Source organism: Cervus elaphus, chromosome 17 (genome assembly GCF_910594005.1).
Source record: "Cervus elaphus chromosome 17, mCerEla1.1, whole genome shotgun sequence".
In the NCBI taxonomy this organism is placed as follows: Eukaryota; Metazoa; Chordata; class Mammalia; order Artiodactyla; family Cervidae; genus Cervus; species Cervus elaphus.
The window spans coordinates 35,482,253-35,495,674 of NC_057831.1; the positions used below are offsets into that span (position 1 = coordinate 35,482,253).

Consider the following 13,422-nt stretch of genomic DNA (forward strand, 5'->3'; position numbering starts at 1 on the left):
CACTGGTATCTGTTGAAAAGTATAATTGGAAAACAAAAATTCTGTTTAATCTAGGAGTATTTGAAGTAATAAACATTTCAGATTGTGATGTTATTTTAGGCAGGGACTAAAGAAATTATCAAAATTCTCCAAATACTTTTGAAAATAACACGTTTATACATAAGAGGAGAAACAAGTCATTCAGCCTTCACTTTTCAGCAACTGGCTTCCACTCTTCCTGGTATACTGGGTGAGGCTGGGCTGTGAGGGCACAGCAATTTTGGCTCAACATGAGACATTCTGCTGGGCAATACACGCTTCACACTTACCTGCAGGGCTGTCCAAGTTTCATTAGGCTGCAGGTTGAAATATTCTACAGATTGGCATATAGTATGTGTTGTGTGTTCCTTCCTTTATATCGATTGGCAGTCCTCTGGTGTGTGGATATATCCAAGTTTGCTTAACTATTCATCTATTGCCAAACATGTGGGTGAAACCTGGTTTTTGGCTATTATATACAAAGTTACTGTGAACATTTGTATACACCTCTTTGCTTGGACATGTGCATTCAAGTTTTAGAAAATTTGAAAAAAAAATTAAGTTTCTGCTCTGAGGAAATAATATTTTCACATTTAAGATTGGCAGTATTTTTAAGCACTGTCAGTTTTGATTAGTAATGGATACTCCTTTACATGAGCAAACTGGATAACAATCTTCTCAAGGGCCTTTTGATAGAACTTGTAGCAAAGTAGAAATGTATGCTTATCTTTTGTTCTTGAAATTCTCACAATTTCCTGAACTGTTGTGAAACTTACCCACTTACTTGCCTCTGTTTCTCACCAGTGTAAAGAGTATAATACATGATACATATCTCATAAGGTTAGTACATTATTCACAGGATTATAATAAGCATTAAATAACTCATGAGAAATGTTTTCCATACCAAAAACTTTTACTTCTTTCTTAGAATGTCTTACAGGAATTTCTTCTTCAGAAATATCTTGTTAAATATATAAGGGATGTATGTTTAAGGGTGTTCACTACAATAATATTGTTATAATGAAACATTGGAGATAATCCAAATGAACTTCAAAGGGATTATTAAATCAATTATGGTACATCTGTAGGAGGTAGGATAGAGAAAGGATGCAAGTGGGTGCTAGAGAAGAATGGCTGATTCTAAATCCTACCTTAGTCCTTTCTAGCTGTGAAACTTGGTTAATACCCACCTTTTAAAAATTTTGTAAGGAATCAATGAGATGTTACATATTTGTTGCATAGATGAGAACCAGGGCACAGGAAGCACACCATAAATCCATAAGTTATAGTATCACCATGAAATATATGCACCTGTTATAAAAATACAATCAAGTCTGCCATGTGTTGCCACTCATTAGAGAAAGGTGTTTTTTTTTCCCCCTGTATATATTGTATGGGCTTCCTTGGTGGCTCAGTGGTAAAGAATCTGCCTGCTAGTTCAGGAGACCTGGTTTGATCCCTGGGTGAGAAACATCCGTTGGAGAAGGAGGTGGCAACCCTGCTCCAGTATTCTTGCCTGGGAAACCCCATGGATGGAGGAGCCTGCTGGGCTGCAGTCCGTGAAGTCACAAAGAGTTGAACGTGACAGCACACACACACAGTTATTGTATGATGGAAGAAAGATAAAATACCCACTTCTGTGTCTTTAGACTTGGGTGTAAATGTTCATGTGTTAACTATTTCTTTATTCTCTAATTATAGGAAGGAAAAAATAATCTTTTAAAAAAATTTTATTGATGTATAGTTGGCTTACAATGTTGTGTTAGTTTGTGGTGTATAGCAATTGATTCAGTTACACACATATATATTCTTTTTCATATTCTTCTCCATTATGGCTTTTCACAGGACATTGAATATAGTTTAGGAAGGAAACAATAGTAAAGCATATTTCAAATTTCTAATTCAAGTTTAAAAATTTTCATTACAAGGGAAAATTCCAATATGTAAAATTTTAAAACAACAGAAAAGACTGAAAATCAAAGTTAAAGGACAACTTCTTGGTCTTTCAGTACTTGGAACTTGTGAATTTGAGAAACATATGTTATATATTTATGTACACAGGGAATCACAAAAGTTAAATGTTCTGTTGAAAAGATTACTGTGACTGACAATAGTGACTGATTGTCATTTTATAATATTCCTTTATATTGCAATGCCTTAACATGAAAAAACAAAAATAGGAATGGTTATGCTAAAAAGCTAATTTTGTTTTCTATGCTACTAAATCTGTTTAGAAGCAAAAATTCTTTCATATACAGGTTGTTTAAAAGATATTTAAATAATTTTTGTGAAATAAACAAACTTAGAGCCTTACTCAGATTTTATAAAAAGGTTCATTTTCATTCATGTTGAAAAACCAAAAATAGAGTAGATGTGCATGCAAAGATAAATAAAAACACTGGCTGCTTCTCAGTAAAGGTGACAGTCTGTCTTTCATGCTAATTTATGTACGGTATAATAAGTAACCACTAAATGTAGTGGCAGGGGGAAATTTGGCTGGAATTGTTCCTTTTACAAGGCGCAACCACACTTCCTGCCCATAATTTAATTCTAATAAGGCATCCCCAGTCAGAACTCTATCACAGTGTACTTCACGGTTACCATTTTCAGACTCAAATGCAAGCTTGTCTACTCCATCAACCACTAAAAATCCAGAGATATGAGCACTAACTGACTCAATGGTATACTTAAAAACATACACCCCAAGATAGGGGATTCTGAATTTTCCAGTTCTTGGAGTATATGAGGCTCCATAGTTGACATCCAAGTTATTAAATAAGATAGGACCAGGTGTAGTCATTCCGTAAGTATGAGATGCAAAAAATGCCACCATCGGTGCATATCTGTAAGTTCCTTTTGAAAAATCTGTTAGTGGAAAAAAAATGGAAAGAGTTGATTTTCATGTTTTGATCTTGTTTTGTTATATCTTTATTCTTTATCTCAGTTATAAAAAGGGTTAATAAAATGCCAGTTCGGACAAAAAAAAAAAATTGTTAGTAAAACATCATTCATTGGACTTAACAAGGGCATGTGTGTCTGGATGCCTGCCTCTTTTCTCGCCTGAACTACCCAAATTGCTTAGTCTCTCTGAGACTCAGTTTCTCCATTTAGATCAGGGTAGAGTGACAGTAACAGTCAATACATCACTCACAAAAACGCCTCAAAGATTAATTTGTGTGTGGCTTTGATCTCTCCAGAGATGAAGGAATTCAAAGCATTTTTTGATTATTATGGTATGCCAGAATGTTTTAAAGCCTCTTGCATGAATTAAAGCTGACATGATGTAGAAACAATTTTTCCTGCACGTTGTCAGTTTCTGGAGACTAACACGGAAACCCAGTGAAATCATATGCACTATAGAGAGGCAGACAAAAGCAATCTTCTATGTAATTAATACCAAATGTACTTACAAAGGCTGAGATTTAAAAGCAGACTAAAAAATTCACTTTATTATGCAGCATATTATTAGGAAAAGCCTGGTTTGAAACAATTTTTGCCATCATTTTAAAGAGAATATATATTAAGCCCTGAACACATTTTCTTGTGTGCAAATAAAAAATGATACACTCTGGAAGTATATCTGTAACAACCAATACTTATGAAAGTAAATGGACAAAAAGGCATCTTGCTCTACTCACTACATTTTAGCATAGTCTAACAGCCCTCAGCCAGTCAGAGTGGTACTATGACCTTCATAGAAGACATACTGCTATACACTTATTAAAGCTTTATTTATGGGATCAGATTTGATATGAATCAAAGATGTATTCTTATTCGAGGAGAAAAAGTTTATATAGATATGTATATGTGTATATATATATACTATGTATACATATATATTATATGGCATATATATAATATATATTTTATTTTAAGAACATATAACCTATAGTTTCTTATGCAATCTATATTTTCTTTTAAGATGCACTAGAAAAAACAAATTGGGGGATTTTTAATAAACTGCTTCTATTAAACCAACATTGAAAATTTCATATAGTGTATATGAATTAGTTTACCTGACAAAACCATGTACGTTATTCAGTAAATTTCAGAAGTAAAAGGAATTAATCCTCAAGTGAGTCCAGATTAAGCAGGTCTAAACATGCGTTTGTAAACATTTCAAAAAATATTTGTGTTTATGACATTGAGCAAATCCAAGGACACATGTACTTTCTTACCTGGAGCTAAAGCATCTTCTCCTGCCACTTTGACAGTACAGTTGTCACCAATGAAAGGATGTCGGCAAGCACAGATAAAGCTAGTTCTTGCATTTATACATGTACCCCCATTCTGGCATGGGGATCTACTACAGTATGAATACTCCTCTGTTACTGAAAAAGAATCAAGATAAAAGAGGGTAAAAGTGACCTGTTTTTCTGTTGATCTCAAATTATAGTTTGCAGCAAAATGGGAAAAACACTGAGTCAGAAATAGGAAAAATGCATTCCCAGGCCCAGATCACCCATCAATGCAGTCATGGGATTTCACGAAATCTCTGAACTTTCTGCACTGCTTCTTCTGAAGCTCTTTCCTGCTTCTCGGAAGTGAGAATAATTCTGTGATCCACTGCATTTATTTGTGTTAAATATTAAGATTTTTGTCAACTGTAGAACTGATAGGCTATCTGGACACACAATCACATACAAATGAAGCCAGTGCATGTCGAGGGTAATATTTCAAATCACAGAAGGAAAACAAAGTCTGTTCAATAAATGGTGCTAAGCTAAGAGTATATTCATAAAAATATAAATTCCATGTGCATAAAAATACTAAATGTGAAAAAATGATTGCATTATAATCAAATAGAATATCTTTGCTGAGCTTTAAAATTTTGGGAAGCTTTTTCAACACAAAACAAACCCCAGAAGCCATAAGAGAAAAATCCTGATGTTTGACCACCTAGACCCACAATTCATTGGCAATGAAAGCTGCACATTATCAAATTTCAAAGTGCTAAGAAAGTATTTTTTAACAGATACAACAATCTAATAACACTCTAATGATTAATATCTATAACAAATAAAAAGTTCTGACTAATCCCCACAAAAAAGAGTGTAACTCTGTAAAAATAGTGGCAAATGGGCAAGGAATATGAGCTGGGAAGTCAGTGAACAACTACAGTTCAAAACTTATTCAACCTCATTACTAATTAAGGAGTAACAAATTACCATCAACAACATTTTATATCAGGTGGCAGCATTTAAAAACAAAACAGTCATGCAGAAAATGAACATTCTCGTATAATGTTGGTTTGACCTTATATTGTTGGAAACTTTGAATAGGACAATTTGACAGAATTAAAAATGTTCATTTGCTTTGAGCCAGAAATTTCTCCCAGCAGAACATATATTCCAGACACACTTGCACAAAGATAATGTTCAAGAAATTTCTTCGTGATATCATTTGCACTAGTGAAAAATAGTAGGACCCCTAAACGACCACTGATGAAGGGACTTATTAAATGAATTAGAGTATCTTTTCAGCAGAGCTTCCCTGTATCTCAGACGGTAAGAATCTGCATGCAGTGCCGGAGACCTGGTTTCTATCTATGGGTCGGAAAGATCCCCTGCAGAAGGGATGGCAACCCACTCCAGTATTCTTGCCTGGAGAATCCCATGGACAGAGGAGCCTGACGGACTACAGTCCATAGAGTCGCAAAGAGTCAGACACGACTAAGAGACTAACACTATTACTGCCACTCTTTTTTCAGCAAGGAATATTAGACAGCAGTAAAAGAGTGGGATAAATCCCCAACATACTCAATTTGCTGAAAGACAGTGTTTCAGTTAACTTATTAGATATAGAATAATTTCAGTTATTTAGAAAGCCTCAAGTTATAAATATGGTTATAAATGATAAATATGGTTATAAACGTAATACATAATAATGTGGAAAGAAAAGGTTGGAAGAATACATTACTAGATACAGTTACCACTATGGCTCCACCTTGTGGAAATAGTGTGAACCGTTTACAATTCACTCATTTTAAAACATGGTCATTGATGATTTTTAAATTTAAGGTTATTTGCTTTAACATTTATCTCAAGAGTGAGACCTATAAATATTTTAAATACATTCTGCTTCATATTTAAATAATTCAAATTAACATAAAATGTGACCAAACTGCATGCCTGTGTAAGTAGAATGAAAAAAACTTTTTTGAAGTCTAGTTGATTTACAGTGTTATGTTATTAGTGTCAGGGGTACAGCATAATGATTCAATATTTTAATAAACTATAGTCCATTTAAAGTTATGATAAGATATTGGCTATATTCTCATTTTGAAAAAAGTATTTAATGAATACTTGTTAAGTACAGAACCTTGTAACAGAGAGCTAAAGATTGGTTGGCACTGATTTGTCAATTGAAGCTATTTTTATTTCATTATACAGTCAGATATAAATCTACTTTTGTATATCATCTGATTTGTATTATTTTTTGGTTTATTACTAAAATACTTAAAAAATGGTTAGATACTTTTATAAGTTCCTGTATTACATATTTGTGTTCAATGGGCAATTGTCTTTGAATTAATAAAAATCACACTCTAAATAAAACATCATGTCTTTTTTTTTTTACATGCCCTTTTGATAGATTTACATAGATTCTCTTAATTGTTTGATGCTCTGAAGTTCCTGTTGAATTTATCAGGTCTGTGTGCGTGCTTAGTCACTCAATCGTGTCCAACTCTTTGCAACCCCAGGATTGTAGCCTACCAGGCTCCTCTGTCCACGGGCTTTCCCAGGCAAGAATACTGGAATGGGATGCCATTTCCTTCTCCAGGGGATCTTCCCTACCCACGGATCAAATTCATGTCTCCTATGTCTTCTGCGTTGCAAGTGAATTCTTTACCTGCTGAGTCATCATGTAATTGTTCATTTGTTCCCACTTTCAATTAGAGTGTGAGCTTTTGTGAGGACAGGGCTCAGGGTTTCCACTTGTTAAACTTTGTGTCACTGCTGACTAGCACGGTGCTTGACATATAGAAGTACTAAACTGTCTTCTTAAAGACGAATAAACAAATCAATGGAAGATTGAGTAGATGATCTCATCCTTTATCTAACACTCTATTTCTTCTTCACTTTTTCTCAAAGATCAGGTACAGTTTGATTCTATGATGCCGTTGGCATGTTTTTCTAGAGACATGGAATTATTTCAAGCAAACTTTCCACAACTTCTGTCTTGGGTAGAACTTCAAACTCCTTCCAGTCCATTTATTTTCTTTGATGAAGATCAGCACAATTAAGTTCTGCCAACTCAATATTCTCTCATCTTGTGCAAATAGCATGACTAATCTGTTAATATTCATTTCCCTGATCTGAACCAGGACTAAAATTCCTTTACCACTGTATTGGAATGTTTCATAAGTCTCAATTTGTTCTGGTCTTTGCTTTTTGAACCCTGATAGGTGCTCAAGTTATACTTTTCTATTAATTCTACTTCCATATTTTATAAAGGCTCATGTTAAATTTGAACTGCTTGAAGAATTCCTTACATTTTCAAAGCACTCTGTCTTTGCCAATATTTATCATTCTTTATTTTAATTGCTTGTTTAATGTCTGAACTCCATGAGAAGAGAGGTTGTGTTTAATTTACCCCTGTATCCACTTAATTTTTCTCAGTGCTCATTCAGCACTCATTCAATAGGCATTTGATAAATAATGAAGGGACACTTCATATTGATGTCTTCTGCTTCTATTTTTGTTTATAGTACACCTAGCACCATACATGTTTTATATAATATTTTATTTTTATTTATTATTTAAATTATTTTTAATGCTTAGTTATAGATTAGCATCAGGATTTTATTCTTTTATTTCATCATTTAAATAATAACATTGTGCAGGACTGATAACTCTGATCCCTGCTGAGGTCAGGATGGAGTTTCTAACAGACTAGTGAGAGGACCTCTCAGTGCCTCTGGGCAACTTTTGTCATACACAGAGGAAAGTGCTATATAAATCCACTAGTATCTGCTCTAGATACTGTGTCCACACAACATTAAAACTTTTCTTTACCTTTCATCCTGATGCCAATGCTAACATGTTTTCACCCTCATACTAATGTATATGCTAATTTTCAGTGCTATTCTGTTTCATCATTTATCAAAATTGTATCTATCAAATAAGTCGTACCCTTTCACTGCTCTAAAAATGCTTCATATGTCCCTTTCCAACAACTTCTAGAAATGTGACCAGTTGTTTATATTACTTTTTCAGATTCATTGCCTGTCCATTAGTTACGAAAAGACACTCATACTCTCTTCATTAGTTAGAGATGGATGGAAACATTGTTTTCAACCATCTTTACTACTTTTCCTTCAATTATCAGTTTTTATTTTGTTCTCCTTCTTAAATTCATGTCTGTTGTTCTTGATCTTGTTTCTGGGATCTTTTTTCTCAACACTTCAAATATAATTTAAAGCTCTTTTAATCATATCAGCAATCTTTACCAAATGGATTAGCCCTGTTTCAGATGATTTACTCTAACACTTGTCATTTATATTTATCCTAAGTCACAAGCCAGAAAATGAAACGTTTTTTACTCAACTTCATCATCTGTTTTTGCCTTTTTCTTTAGAGTTATAATCTTCAATCAAAAGAATATTAAAAATGGCAAAGGTACTGAAACATGTTCAACAATGTTAGTCATTAGGAAAATGCAAAATAACATCACAATTAAATACAATAATATGTCTATTAAAATAGTAAAATAAACAATATCGGCAATGCCAAGTGTTGACAAGATTGTGGAGCAACTAGGATTCTCATACATTTCTAATGGAAATTGCAAGTGGTTGACCAGTTCTGACAAAGTTAAAACTATATTTATTTTATAACTAAGTTATGCTACGGCTGTATAACTCAGGAGAAATGAAAACTGTATATGCACAAAACCCTGTATGTATGAGTGTAAACCTGAATGTTTACAGCAGCTTTATTCATAATCACCCCAAACTGTAAACAGCCAAAGCATCCTTCAATTGCTAAACGGGTAAACAAGCTGTAGGTCATCCATACAATGGACCACTACTCGGCTCGGTGATGAAAAGGAACACATGCAACAACATCGAAGGATCTCAAATACACCAGGTGAAAGAAGCCAGGCTCAAAAGCCTACACAGCATGAAAGATAAAGAAAAGTTATAATGTTGTGGTGGACATAGTATCTAGAACAGATACTGGTGGATTTGTATAATGTTTTGCATGATTTAATATAAAAGATACTCTGCAAAAGATAAAAGGGTAAAGGAGAGAAAACATATCACTGTTGACAGTGACTGGGATTGGAGGTAGAGTTGACTAAAAAGGGACATAAGAGAATTTGAGGGTGTGATGGAAATGTTCTCCATCTTGACTTTTGTGGTGATTACATGACTACACATCTGTCATAATTCACAGACTGCATGTCAAAAATAGTGAATTAAAGAAAAAAACAGTGAATTTAACTCCATATAAATTATAGTAAAAATAAACAGACATCTCCCCAACATTTTTATTTCTATTATTTTGTTTGCACAGGTCCTCCTTCTACATCATTATGTCTTTTTTTTTTTTTTTATCTTTTCTTTTTTCTTAAAGACTTTGAGTTCAGAGACTCATGTACTTTCCTGGTTCTGATTACTCCTTTTTCTCTCTCCCACGTTTCTATCTTTTTCTCTAGCTACCTAATTTACTTCTGTGCCCTCAACTTCTGATTACTCCTTTTTCTCCCACATTTTCTGCTTTTTCTCTAGCTACCTAATTTACTTCTGTGCCCTCATCTATCACCTCAGTGCAATAATTTCCTATTTTTATCTACAAACCCTCTTCTGCTTCCAGACCTACATTCAGTTCAGCTCAGTTCAGTTGCTCAATTGTGTCTGACTCTTTGAGAACCCATGAACCGCATGATGCCAGGCCTCCCTGTCCATCACCAACTCCCAGAGTCAACCCAAACCCATGTCCATCAAGCCATCCAACCATCTCATCCTCGTCCCCTTCTCCTCCTGCCCTCAATCTTTCCCAGCATCAGGGTCTTTTCCAATGAGTCAGCTCTTTGCATCAGGTGGCCAAAGTATTGGAGTTTCAGCTTTAACATCAGTCCCTCCAATGAACACCCAGGACTGATCTCCTTTAGGATGGACTGGTTGGATCTCATTGCAGTCCAAGGGACTCTCAAGAGTCTTCTGCAACACCACAGTTATAAAGCATCAATTTTTCGGCACTCGGCTTTCTTTATAGTCCAACTCTCACATCCATTCATGACCACTGGTAAAACCATAACCTTGACTAGACAGACCTTTGTTGGCAAAGTAATGTCTCCGATTTTTAATATGCTGTCTAGGTTGGTCATAACTTTCCTTCCAAGGGGTAAGTGTCTTTTAATTTCATGGTTGCAGTCACCATCTGCAGTGATTTTGGAGCCCAGAAAAATAAAGTCTGCCACTGTTTCCACTGGCCCCCATCTATCTGCCATTTACTCATTGACTTTTGGACATTTCCATAGGGATAGAGGTGGCTCAGTGGTAAAATTTCGCCTACCAATGCAGGCGATCTTACCAACCCAAGCCTGGGTTGGGAAGATCCCCTGGAGGAGGGTTTGGCAACCAACTCCAGTATTCTTTCCTGGAAAATTTCATGGACAGAAGAGCCTGGCAAGGGGCAGTCCATGGGGTCACAAAGAACCAGACATGATTGAGTGATTGGGCATGCAGAAGCTCACACACACACACAGGGATAGAGAGCTTTAAATTAATGTATCACAGACTAAATTTCTCTTCCCATGTGCGTCTGCACTTCCTTCTTAACCTTTCTATTTCCATTAATGGAATGACTGACTTCTCATCATTGATGCTTTATTTAAATATTGGTGTTATTTTTATTCTAAGTTTTTGTGTTTTCAACTGGCTGTTTTCTGCTAAAGATATATTCACATTTAAGTAACATTCCAGTTTTCATTTTGTTCCTTTCTCTATCACCTTTTGAGGTCTTAATCTATTCAAGTCAGGATAGTTGTAATTTTGTAACTGATCTCTGGAAGAACTTAGAATAAATCTTAATAATGCACACACATGATTATGCTATCAGTCAGTCCGACTCTTTGTGACCCCATGGACTGCAGCATTCCAGACTTCCCTGTCCATCACCAACTCCTGAAGCGTGCTCAAACTCACATCAATTGAGCTGGTGATGCCATCCAACCATCTAATCCTCTGTCGTCCCCTTTTCCCTCTACTTCCAATCTTTCCCAGCATTAGGGTCTTTTCCAATGAAAAGGGTCTTTTCCATCTGTTCTTCACATTGGGTGGCGAAAGTATTGGAGCTTCAGCATCAGGCCTTCCAATGAATATTCAGGGCTGATTTCCTTTAGCATGGACTGGTTGGGTCTCCTTGCAGTCCAAGGGACTCTCAAGAGTCTTCTCCAACAGCACAGTTCAAAAGCATCAATTCTTGGGCACTCAGCTTTCTTTATGGTCCAACTCACACATCTATACATGACTACTGGAAAGACCATAGCTTTGAGTAGATGGACCTTTGTCAGCAAAGTAATGTGTCTGCTTTTTAATATGTCTAGGTTGGCCATAGCTTTTCTTCTAAAGAGCAAGTGTCTTAATTTCATGGCTGCAGTCTCTGCAGTGATTTTGGAGCTCAAGAAAACAACATCTGTCACTGTTCCCATTGTTTCCCCATCTATTTGTCATGAAGCGATGTAACCCGATGCCATGATCTTCATTTTTTGAATGTTGAGTTTTAAGCCGTCTTTTTCACTCTCTTCTTTCAATTTCATCAAGAGGCTCTTTAGTTCCTTTTCACTTTCTGTCATAAGGGTGGTGTCATCTGCATATATGAGGTTATTGATTATCTTATACTCTTGCTCAAAAATCTTTCATTGTTACTAACAATGAATTTAAACATATGATACTGCACACAGGGTATAAATGGTTGACTGAATGAATGCTCAGCTCAAAACTACCTCTTTCATGAGATTTGCCCAAACATCCAGTTCTTAATAAGACATAGCTTTTATGACAATAAACTCCTATAACACTCAATTAGTGCTTAGTATATGCTGTGACATGTCTCTCTTCTTTCATGTTCAAAACAGCTATATCAACATGGTGTTCAGAAGCACATGGAAAAAAATTTTAAACATAAAACACAACAATGAAATACCACATTACTCTATAGGTACATCTTCCACTGTCAACTTGTGTTACAACAAAATTACAAAGTTTTCTTTATATTCCCATTGCCTGCCGGGTTCACTATTTTTCCAGAAATTGAGCCCTATCCCATGATTTTATTTACTAATACTACACTTGGCTCCCTACACACACTCAGCACATCCCACAGTACTCTGATTCTCTACTTCTACTTTTTCCTTTATGCATAACATTCATCATCTTTTACCAGACTATATAATTTACATTTTTACTTAGCTTTCTCTATCCCTGCTAGAGTGTAAGCTCCAAAAAACACAAATTTCAAAAAAATGCTATGTATCTCAAGCATCTATAAAAGTACCTGGTTTTATTCACACTTAATATTTGTGCAGATACCTCTAGAATCTATTATAAATATTCCCGAAAATTTTTAAATTTAACACTTGTTTAAGATTATAAAGTCTAGAAAAGAGTTCTTGAGGGACTGTTGGTTATAAAAATGATATCCTTTTTTTGTAAAAGGTAGATGTGTATTTTAATTTCTACATGACTGGCAAAATGAGACTCAGTAATTTTCTTTCACTGACTTCTTTAGTTCTCCAAACACTGTGTAATAAATGTTTTTGGTAATTAGTTTGGGAGGTGAAGAGACTTGAGTTTACATTAATTAATTATGTCAACAAAACAAAATACCATGTTATACTTCCCCAAAAGTGATGTTCAAAACAAGCAGATTTGAATAATTCAAATAAAATTTATAATAAAATAATTATTGTTTCTCTTTAAAAATATTTCCTATTATTTAAACCAAATAGTGTTTATTATTAAACATCCCAGCTAGTCACTCTGGGACGGGACCCTGAGAAAATATTGATACTTTTTATTTCTGAGAAGTAATACTGAGAAAATACTTATTATTTCTTTTCAGATCCACTTTGAAGCTGTGCATAGTAAAACTGGCAATTATAAACTTCTGGGTATGTTTTTCAAATTTCATGTGCAGAAAACACATGGCAAAACTATTTTTTATGCTGCAATTTTTTTGTCAAGATGAGAGAATCATGTCCACTCAGACAGCTGTGCAACACATTCACAATTTGTGATTTAATAATCCCAACAGATTATTCCTCATGTTTGCAAATGAGTACAACATAAAATAATATTACAGTGTCAGGTGCAATTTTGAACTTACAGTGTTGTTAGCAACCAGTGGAAAAACATGCATTCATTGTATTTAATCACAGGCCAGTTAATAATTA

The 13,422-nt window shown here is 34.8% G+C and overlaps 1 protein-coding gene across 2 annotated transcripts in view; it reads right to left on the reverse strand.

The window, feature by feature from the left end:
• Positions 1-1,733: 1,733 nt before the first annotated feature.
• The window catches only part of MMRN1 (multimerin 1), a 63,218-nt gene continuing 51,529 nt past the window's right edge, over positions 1,734-13,422 (reverse strand). For both annotated transcript variants that reach the window (XM_043871299.1, XM_043871298.1), the window contains exons 7-8: positions 4,197-4,349; positions 1,734-2,883 (exon numbers count right to left, since the gene is read on the reverse strand). In XM_043871299.1, coding sequence (XP_043727234.1) covers positions 2,462-2,883; positions 4,197-4,349 — 575 coding nt within the window. In that variant the 3' untranslated portion in view covers positions 1,734-2,461. The remainder of the gene's footprint in view (positions 2,884-4,196; positions 4,350-13,422) is intronic.